Genomic DNA, 10,741 nt, shown 5'->3' on the forward strand with positions numbered 1-10,741 from the left:
ATCCTTCGTCATGAACCAAATTGTGTGTTAAACACAACTATGGCCATTTACAAAACGTTAATGACGTTTTGTGTTTCTTCAATTAAAATAATATTTTTCTAACAAAACGTCAGTGACGTTTTCTGTTTTAATAATTAAAATAATATTTTTTATTACAAAACGTCAGTGAAGTTTTGTTCTTTGATGATTAAAAAAAAAATTTATTGCAAAACGTCAGTGACGTTTTGTGCTACTACCACAACCCTGTAGAACACCAAAATCATCAAATATTTTTGTATTTCACATTAAAATTATTCATATATAAAAATTTTAGCCGATACGGTGACTGAACAGACGATTGCTTCAAAAAGGGAGGGTTAGAGTTTTTTTTCTAAAAAAACAAAAAAGGGATGGAATAAGGAAAGGGATGAGGAATCTACCTGGAGGAGGGAGGCAGCTCCAGCAACACAGGGAGTAGCGGCGACAATAAATGGGTTCCAGCTGAGTTTACACAATCGTTGGAGGAGATTGGTGGTGACCGGCGCTGGCGGAGGCCGGAAGGGCTTCTGAAGGTGGTTGTAGGGGAGAGAAAAAGAGAGAGGAGAGGGGTAGAGAAAGAAAGGGTTCGAAAAGTAAGGAGGGCTGCATGTTTTGAATTTGGGGCAACATTATTGTCGAATTATGAATTAGTAGTTACCAAAACGCAACATTTCACTAAATTTTCCGGTAAATTCCACCCTAATTTTCACGTCTTTTTTTCCACTCTAATAGTTACCAGTGAATTTATTGTTGGCAAAAAAATCTGACAGTAAATCTTTGCGCTGACCAATTTGTTGTTCTAATCGCGGCAAATTCGACGGTAAAATCGCCCCCTAAAGAATGCCGCTAAATACGACGATATTCAGGACTTTTCTTGTGGTGTATGTTTAATGGTACGCTTGGATTTTTAGGCGAAAAAATTCAATGGTAAGTGTTCTTGTCTTAAATGAAACATGTTTTAGATATTTTAGTTATCGTCGAATTTTCTGACAGTGATTTCGACTCTAACATTTGATGCAAACTTATTTAGTTATTTGTAACATTTTCTGCGGACTTTTCCATCGCAATTACCTATATGACGGTAATGTTCAAGGAAAAACCAATCATCCTCGTTTTGTGTTGCCTCTTCCAACGCTAAATCCTATAGAAGCCTCAATTAAAAATTTTGATGGTAAATCTGACAGTTTTCAATGCATTTCTGGTAATATATCGACATTAGAGGGAAAGAAGTAGGTGGTGTCACAAATGAGTAGGGAGGGGACAACAAGGCCGCAACAAATTATAGGGAGAAAGTGGCGAGATTCGACAATATTCGACGAGATCTAAAATCCAACAAGATTCAATCTAATTTTCATCTCACGAAATTCCAAGCACAGTGTGGTGATGTAAATTTTTTGGAGATCTTCTATCGTGGCAATGTGTTTGATCTCCTTTTAACAAGATTTGATGGGAGAAAGGAAGACGAGAGACAACACATGTAATGGTTGGTGAGATACTGGATTCTTCATGCTACCACTGCAACTATTAAGACATGTTCTTTGTCCCATCAATATTGTCAAACTCATTGAACAAAACAGTTGCAATGAAGGAAGTTAGCAGAGGAAGGAGAAAATGGAAGCTAAGAGTGAGAAAGTTTGGTAGTGTGTGTCTAGAGTAGCAAATCTAGATACAAGAGTGAGAATAATTGATAAAGAAAAAATAATTTTTAAACTAGAAACCAAAAAAAAAAAATTGATTAAAAAAAGTTAATTCTCTATATGTAATCTAAAATTGTTCGAAAAATTACTTCTTTGAAAAGATTAGTATGAATTTTTGTATAAATTTTTTTTCTTTTTATTTGTCTTACGCTAAAATTTATTTTGAGTCAATAAAAATCAAATTCTAGACTTTTAAGTTATAAAAACTCTTATACAATATTATAAAATCACTTTTTCTAAAAACTTAAGTTATATATCTAACAAAAATGAAACATAATTAAAACGTTGAAATAGTTAGGATTAACACACTTTAACTTCTAAACTTAGAAACTTAATTTATTAAAGGAATCGGATTAAAAAATTGATAAAAAAGAATGTCGAGCCAATTAACCATATCAGAATATGCTAACACCCTGTTACAAATGAATATAGACAAAGAAATTGTTCGAAAACCGCAACAGTATAGCTATAAGTTTCCAAAAAGCTCACATGGGAACCAATAAATAAATAAATACTGACAATACTCTCTCTCTATCTCTCGCCATATATTTAGCTCTTAATTCTTTCCTTCTATTTTGCTCACTCCATTGACCCTAAAAACGATTACTTCGGGGAGTGTACATGTCACAGAGTCTGCATTTTCTTGAATCTTTGTGTTGATGCCATGCATGGTCCCACACATATGTGTTAACCACATGCTATTTATGCTTTTACTATTCCGTTGCTAGTTATTATTATTTGACGACAAAATTAAACATATTAAGGCCATCTTTACACTACGAGAACTTATAGCCGCCGAGATCGTTGGGGATTATTGCTTTACAATTTTTATTTTATTATATTTTATTTATATATACAGTATATATATAATTTGCAAAGAAAACATGTTTCAGGGTCAGCAAACTTGATTATTCATTACTTTGAACTGAAGTAGGTTCAGCTTTACTTTCTGCAATGGATGTTTGGTGGTTGAGGCTTATTCTTCTTCCTACTACTCTTGCTCTCTTCTTACTTTCTCCTCAGCATGTCAAAAAGGTAATGTACTTACTCTGAACTTCTTTCTATTATGATCCATAATTGATTAGACTATACTAGGTGTGTTCAGTATACATCCATAACTACTACTATTTTCTTTTTAATATTATAAATAAAGAACAACCTCTTGTTATAAAAACACATATTAAGTATATTTTAAAAATTAATTTAGGTTGGTTAGGTAATTAACTCACTTGTCTAACAAATGTCGAGAATTCGAATATTGTCTTGTATATGTAGTAATCTATTAATCAATGACCAACTCTTAAATAAAACTCTAATCCGTAATAAATTAGTCTTTAACTTGCTAAATTAAAAGATGTCATAAAAAATAAAAATATTACCAAAAACTACATTTTTTTTAAAATTTAAATTATTAAACAAAAGTCGATTAATATTGTTATAAACTACATCTTCTAAAAACTTAAACTATTAAGTAAAAGCTGACGGGGGATTTGATATTGTTATTATTGGCGGTGGAATCACGGATTGCTTGTGAAGGCTGGAAAACATATACATGCATCTGCAATTTCATCTCAATACTACTGCTTTATGCTAATATGACTACACTATGAATTAACGTAACTAGTTAATTAATTATTTAATTTTGCTCAGCCGAAGTACATGACCAAATATATTGCCATCTTAATGAAGTGGATGGATGGAACATTGAAACTTCTTTATTGTATCTTGCATAATTTAATTTGACATAATTATAATTAGAAATATTTCATGTATTTTGCATAAATAATTGTGTTTTCTTGCTAATATAATAATATATAACTGTTCTATAGTCTTCTTGAACGAATTATTAGTAGTGAGACTTATTACTTTCATTATTTTCTTTCTCATTTTTTGGGGGGTTGTAATAAGTAATAACATCTCATTTTTTCTGTAATAAATAAATACATAATAATGGGCCTGGATAGCATCTTTCAGACTTTATTGGTATGTGAGTAGCTTAGTATAAATGCGATTTTGAAGGCTATCTTGTGCTTGATGAGTAAGCGCACTTAGTTTTCCTGGTATCATTTCCTTGTTTCTTTTTAATTTTTTATTTTGACCAAAGATAGAAATAAAGGGCAATTTAATGGTAAAACAGGAGGCAGTCCAAAATAATGTTACTAATATTTACTGGTGATCGAGACTGTTATCTACCCATTTAAGACTGAAATAAAATTAGTTCCTTGTGTTGTCACTTGTCATGTGCCCTGTAAGTCAATTTATAAAAATTCGAAAAATTATTTACCAATACTTATAATTAGAATTAATGAATTTGATTAAGTATAGAAATTTTCAGCAAGTAATAATATAATATAGTTAGTTACATATTTAAATAAATGTCATTTCTCATTGTTAGCTCACCAGAATTTAACGTCTACTATCTTTTAATTAATGTGATCCTCACTGTCTACTATTTCAACCACATTTTTGGGCGAACCTTAAGGACTTTCACAAAGTAATAATAGGTAGACAAAAAATAAAAAAAAACAGTCCGAACTTGCTTTATTTAGCATTAATTAACTGTCGCAATAATTAATGAATGCTAAATAAGACAAGTTATGATTGTTTTTGGCTGATTTTCTTTAGTTACCAAATATTTCCGTTTTTATATATTTTATGAAGTGATTTTGTCCATTAGATTTAAAAAAACTAAGAGAGAAAAAAGGGAGCAAACTAAGAATGAGCAGGAATAATTGAATTCACTCTAAATAAGAATTTCTCTTGCAAAGAATATGACAAGCTAGTGAATCAGGATGATATATAGGAATATATAGTATAATTAATGAAGAGAAAATCCTTTCAGAACAAACTACGTAGTTATTCCAAACAAGCTAGTGAATCAGGATGATATGAAGGAATATATAGTATACATCCATTCATGCACCTCCGAAAATAATATAATATGTGATGTCTCTTGATCTATTATTTTCCACTAATATTTTTAAAGAAAAAATCAGCGTCATGATTTTGTTAAGCACGAAGAAAATATTGAAACTTAATTTTGGGCTACATTTTAGATAAATTAGGTGCGTGTTTGAAGACAGCAAAAAGTATGATGTGCATACTATATATTTATTGTTCCAAACAAAATTCATTCATCTTAGATGAGAGGGTACTGTATTTTGGTATTTCAATAATCACATCTATTTAAAATTAAGATTGAAGGAGAAAAACGAAAGAGAGTTTCTAATTACTAAACTTTTGTTTGTGTGGTTCACATATATACAGTTCCAAACTATACATTTATGCGCAGTGCAACAACAGCATCAAACATCTCATACTACGATTACATTGTAATCGGCGGGGGCACAGCCGGATGCCCCTTGGCAGCGACATTGTCTCAAAATTACAGAGTGTTGCTTCTAGAACGAGGCGGATCGCCCTATGGCAACCCGAACATCACCAACTTGGCCGCCTTTGGCGCCGCCCTCTCCGACACTTCCCCCACCTCTCCCGCTCAGCGCTTCATCTCCGAAGATGGCGTCATCAATTCAAGAGCTCGCGTTCTTGGTGGCGGAAGTTGTTTGAATGCCGGCTTCTATACTCGTGCTGGACCCAACTATATAAGGTAAACTTTGGACAAATTTAAAACAATTTAGGGGTATTATATAGACAAATGTTATTCAAACTTTTATTTGGTTTCTAATGTAGTTAGACAATAAAAGTCTTTGAACTTTTATTTACATATTAATATAATTCAACCATTTCTGCCTAAGGATGGACATTATAATTTCATCAAAAACTATTATTTACACATTAAAAATCAGTCATTATATATTTATTTATAAATATATAGTATTTAATTTATTTTCAATATATATTTTATACAGATAATTGACTTAAATATCGTTTATTTTGAGATATTGAGATGAAGATTAAAAGACTGAAACACAATATTATGTTTGTTTGTCTAAAGAATGGTATTAAAATTCCAGTATTTCAGTATTTTCGAAAATGAGATTACAGAAAGATTGAAATTTTTAGGATCGAAATTGAAACTTTAATAACATTTTATACCTAAATTATCCCATTTCAATTAATTAATTCTAATTTTATTATTATGCAAAGTAAATTAGAGCTTCATTCTTATTTCAGTCTGTCTCCCACTTTACACCAAATACAATACTGAGACTTATTTCATTCTCTATCTCTCAGTCTTAATCTCTTCGTCTCTCTGTTCTAAATGCTATCTTAGTGATTAATTTTTAATATACACTTAATCTAATAGTATAATTTACTCAATTCAAAAAACAAATAGATATAATGGTAATTAAATTTCACTAAAAACATTCATTTATTACAACATTTTATAAAATTAAAAACAAAAAAATAAACCATCAAAAAATAAAATTAGGTCAATTTATAAAATTTATAAGTTAAATATAAAATACATATTAAAATATAAAATATATATTAAAAATAAATTAAATAAGACATATATTAATAATTTTATATACAAATATATAGTAACTAATTTATGGTGCGCATATAATATTTTTTTTTAACTATACAAATTAATTGAACCTAAAAAAGTAAGCTGAGCATACATTATTTCATTTATTGTTATGATTTTGGTATTGCTAGGGAAGCGGGATGGGATGGAAGGGCAGTGAATGAAGCATACAGATGGGTTGAGAAAAAGGTAGCATTTGAGCCAAAGGTTCAGCAATGGCAATCAGCGGTGAGGGATGGACTGTTGGAGGTAGGTGTGGTCCCCAACAATGGCTTCACTTACGACCATATTTATGGGACTAAGGTTGGTGGCACCATTTTTGACCAAAATGGATACAGGCACACTTCTGCTGATCTTTTGCAGTATGCAAACCCTTCTCGGATCACTGTCCTCTTGCATGCCAGCGTTCATAGGATATTGTTTCGTACTAAAGGTGCGTTCAAAGAATCCATCAAATCAATAATCTTTTTCTTTTAAGATCCCATATATATATCATCATGTTAGTAGAGACAGAGCTAACTATTTAAGAAGTAGTGTTTAATAATTTACTAAAATTATTACGTGGTGTAAAATAAAAGTGGAAAATTTAAGTGAACGAAGATATTAAAAAAAAAAATTATATTTTATTTTTTAAATAAAATAAATTATTAGACTAAGCCTAAAATTATTATACTTTGTTAATGTTATATAAAAATAGACTATTTTTTTTATAAATAAAAGGAAAACTAAAAAAATATACCAAAAAAAAAAAAAAGAGGGGCTGACAAATAAAAAAAAAAATATGTCTATTATTCTTTGTTTTTTTAACAAAAATTAGGGAAACTGCATTTCTAACAAAAGTTAGCTGTTCAACAGTTTTGAAAAACTCAATACAATGATCATTCCTCCCTTCTATTTTTTCCCATCTTTTATGCCCTTGGATTTTTTTTTTTTTGAGAAATTACTAAAATAATACACAAAATTTATATTGTTGATAAAAATAATTTCGAAACATATAAATTACAAATATATCTTTAAACAATGTTAACATATGACAAAAATAATAAACACAAATGGCAAATGTCTTTTCTATTCAACAAGTAATTTGAATATTTTATTTAAATTTTGTAAAAATATTTGAATAACTATTTAAAAATTGTATAAAAAAATAAGAACGAAATTTGATCCTTAAACCTCTTTTTTCAATCTTTCTAAAAATTGGTCATTTAAAAAAATCCACTTAGTATAAAATTACAAACATTTAAAAATTAAAATATCTTAGTTTTCTAATTATGTTTAAAAAAATTAAATCAAATCAAAATTTGATCTTTAAAATATCTTTTTTAATAATATATATTTGAATAAACCACCAAAAATATTTTGTGGTTGACAAGAATGCCTCCAATTTTGTTATTGACAAAAATACTTTCAAATAATTTTAAAATATGATAAAAATATACTCTAATAAACTAAAAAATTTTATGTTAACAAAAAAAAAATACCAATGTTTTTTCACGTTTTTAAATAATTTAAAGATATTTTTGTTGAGACATAATTCGATAGTATTTTTATTAGTGTCAAAATAATTCAAGTTCATTTTTGATAGTTAACCTATATATTTAATATTTAATTATTTTTATAGTAGTTTTTTAATTTTCAGCGAGTTTTTTTTTATTATTTGTGGTGATATCTTTTCAGAGTTATATTGTCGTTGTTAGTTTAGGAAAATTCTTTTCATTCGATCTGAGTGATTTGAGTAATAAAACCAATAATCAGGTGGGTCAAGGCCGAAGGCCCAAGGAGTAGTGTTCAGAGACGCATTAGGGCGCAAACACAGGGCATACCTTAGGAGAGGGCCCAGGAACGAGATAATTGTATCAGCCGGTGCACTTGGAAGCCCACAGCTTCTTATGCTAAGTGGAATTGGGCCTGAAAGGCAACTTCGGGCCCACAACATAAATGTAACGTTGGAGCAGCCATTGGTAGGACAAGGAATGTCCGATAACCCGATGAATGCCGTCTTCATCCCTTCTCCGGTGCCCGTTGAGGTATCCCTCATTGAGGTCGTCGGCATCACCAAATTCGGCACCTACATTGAAGCTGCCAGCGGAGAAAACTTTGCTGGCGGCACCTCACCCAGAGATTTCGGAATGTTCTCCCCCAAGGTAATTAAAAACACTATATTGTTCATTCGTGCAACTTTTTTTTTTTTTTTTTTTATCTCTTTTTATTATGTTAAAATATTTTTTTCTTACAATTTAATAGCATCTAAATGCATATAAAATGATAAAATAAAAAGTTAATAATTATTGAATTTATAAATTTTATGATATGTGAATTTTACTACTTTAATTCAAGATTAATTAGACTTTTATCTGTTCATTTTATTATTTTTTTTTCATTTTAGATCAATTAGCTAGATATAACTAAAAGATGGTGTAAAATGCAGATTGGTCAATTTTCCACAGTGCCTCCAAAGCAAAGAAGTCCCGAAGCACTAGCAAAAGCAATAGAAATGATGGACACACTGGACCACGCAGCATTCAGGGGAGGATTCATCCTGGAAAAAATCATGGGTCCAATCTCAACAGGCCACATGGAGTTGAGAACCCTAAATCCCAACGACAACCCTTCGGTTACCTTCAACTACTTCAAAGAACCGCGCGACCTGCAGCGCTGCGTTCAAGGATTAAGAACCATCGAGAAGGTCATCGACTCGAAGCCCTTCGCCCCCTTCCGCTACGTCAACATGCCGGTCCCCGTGCTCCTCAACATGACCGCTAACTCCCCCGTCAACCTGCTGCCTCGCCATTCGAACTCTTCGCTGTCGTTGGAGCAGTTCTGCCGGGACACCGTCATGACCATTTGGCATTACCATGGCGGCTGCCAGGTTGGCAGGGTTGTTGATAGCGACTATAAGGTTCTTGGTGTCGATGCATTAAGGGTTATTGATGGTTCAACTTTTAACTATTCTCCTGGAACTAATCCTCAGGCCACCGTCATGATGCTTGGCAGGTAAATAATCATCCATGACACAATTACTCATATTTGTTTTATTTTATTTTATATTTTAACCCATACATCAAAAAATAAAAGTGATACTAAAATTGTATATTATTCCCTTATTTATCTACACATTTTGATAATAAATTACCTTGTGAATTTAAAAGCAAAAATGTCAATTATATACAGAAAAAAAATTATCCACCATAATGTATTTATATATAAATATACGTTTTATCTAACTTATTTTAAATTTATATTTTTTATTTTAATAGTATTTTATAAGAATAGCAAATTTGATTTAAAAGAGTATAAGTCATCCCTCATCGTGTTATTTTTCCTATATTATGTAAATAGTTATGATTATAATATATGGATTTAAATTAAAAACTATAATACATTCTATATTATTCTTTTTTTTTTAAAAAAAAAGGTCGCAAGCAAAGGCATATTCATTTATATTTTGACCTTTTACTCTTTTAAAAAATAACCTAATCAATATTATTGGAGAAATAAAAATGATAAATTAAACAAGAGAATTCTAATCCAAATTATTAATGGTGATATATGTTATCGTCAACAAAACCATGTTCCCCCTTCCTTTGAATTTGGTCTTGGTGCAGGTACATGGGAGTTAAAATGTTGAAAGAGAGGCTTGCTTTTGATGCTGATGGAATGGGGAGAGTGTAATTTATAATAAAGTCGGGTAGAATGTATTTTTTGTTTCCTTCATATAAGTGGTTCAGCAAAAGGTGCCACTTACACCTACTGAGTGCACAAAGATGTAAAAACAATTCTTGTGAGAATATCAGATCAATTTATAAAGTTTGTGAGTGACATGAGAAAAACAAGAAATTGAACAATATCATCATGGTCATACCGCTTTCAATTAATCCAATATAAGGAAAGATTCTCCATAATTATTATATGTTGAATATCAGAAGTTCTTAGGTGTTTCAAGAATAAAAGAAAATATTTGTTTTGTTTTATTTTTATATATCTTGTGATACATTAAAAAGGAGGGTTATTTATTGTTTAAAATTTTAAAAATTTATATTCTTTGAAACAACTTCCCTCTTCTCAACCTTATTAATGCGTAACAATATGAATGGAATACAGCAAAAATTTTCATATACTCCGACAACACTTAATATTATAGAAAATACTAAGAGGTGAACACCTTTAGTAAAAAAAAAAAAAGGGAACTAACTAATATTAATTTAAATATAAAGTAAAAATAAAAAACAAAAAAAACCTAATATTTCTCTATATTCATAAAGTTATCCATGAACATTTAAAGATTCGGAAGCATTTCCGGTGAGGCAGGCTCCTGTCCTGGTATTTCAGTATGCTAGTCGTCAACAGATTTCTTTAAAACACTATCGTGACTTGAGTGATAATTATGTCTCCAATGAGGCTCAGAAAATAATAGCAATAGACAATGCAACAACGAAATAAAAGTAATTGTCCACGATTAGGTATGAGTGGGAAACCGAAGCTGAGCTGCTTCAAAGATCTCGTTCATGTAGGGGCACTCATATTTGGGCAATTG

General features: G+C 30.5%; 1 protein-coding gene across 2 annotated transcripts; it reads left to right on the plus strand.

Moving 5' to 3' along the window:
* Window positions 1-2,205: 2,205 nt before the first annotated feature.
* LOC112722126 (protein HOTHEAD) lies at window positions 2,206-10,109 on the plus strand. Of its 2 annotated transcripts, XM_072206950.1 has the most exons (6): window positions 2,206-2,750; window positions 4,983-5,322; window positions 6,339-6,640; window positions 7,963-8,351; window positions 8,636-9,201; window positions 9,813-10,109. In XM_072206950.1, exons 2-6 carry the CDS (start codon window positions 5,000-5,002, stop codon window positions 9,877-9,879), a joined length of 1,647 nt encoding a protein of 548 aa, XP_072063051.1. In that variant the 5' UTR covers window positions 2,206-2,750; window positions 4,983-4,999; the 3' UTR covers window positions 9,880-10,109. The 2 variants fall into 2 exon arrangements, with proteins under 2 accessions (XP_072063051.1, XP_025628882.1); XM_025773097.3 differs by lacking the exon at window positions 2,206-2,750 and having other exon boundaries at window positions 4,760-5,322.
* Window positions 10,110-10,741: the final 632 nt, after the last annotated feature.

This window comes from Arachis hypogaea, chromosome 11, assembly GCF_003086295.3.
Source record: "Arachis hypogaea cultivar Tifrunner chromosome 11, arahy.Tifrunner.gnm2.J5K5, whole genome shotgun sequence".
Classification (NCBI taxonomy): Eukaryota; Viridiplantae; Streptophyta; class Magnoliopsida; order Fabales; family Fabaceae; genus Arachis; species Arachis hypogaea.

Bases quoted from the DNA above. Each gene is read 5' to 3' on its own strand.
- LOC112722126 (XM_072206950.1), top strand. From the start codon at position 5,000: ATGCGCAGTGCAACAACAGCATCAAACATCTCATACTACGATTACATT. The intron at 6,641-7,962 runs GTGCGTTCAAAG...ACCAATAATCAG, and splicing joins GATATTGTTTCGTACTAAAG to GTGGGTCAAGGCCGAAGGCC. The intron at 8,352-8,635 runs GTAATTAAAAAC...TGTAAAATGCAG, and splicing joins TCGGAATGTTCTCCCCCAAG to ATTGGTCAATTTTCCACAGT.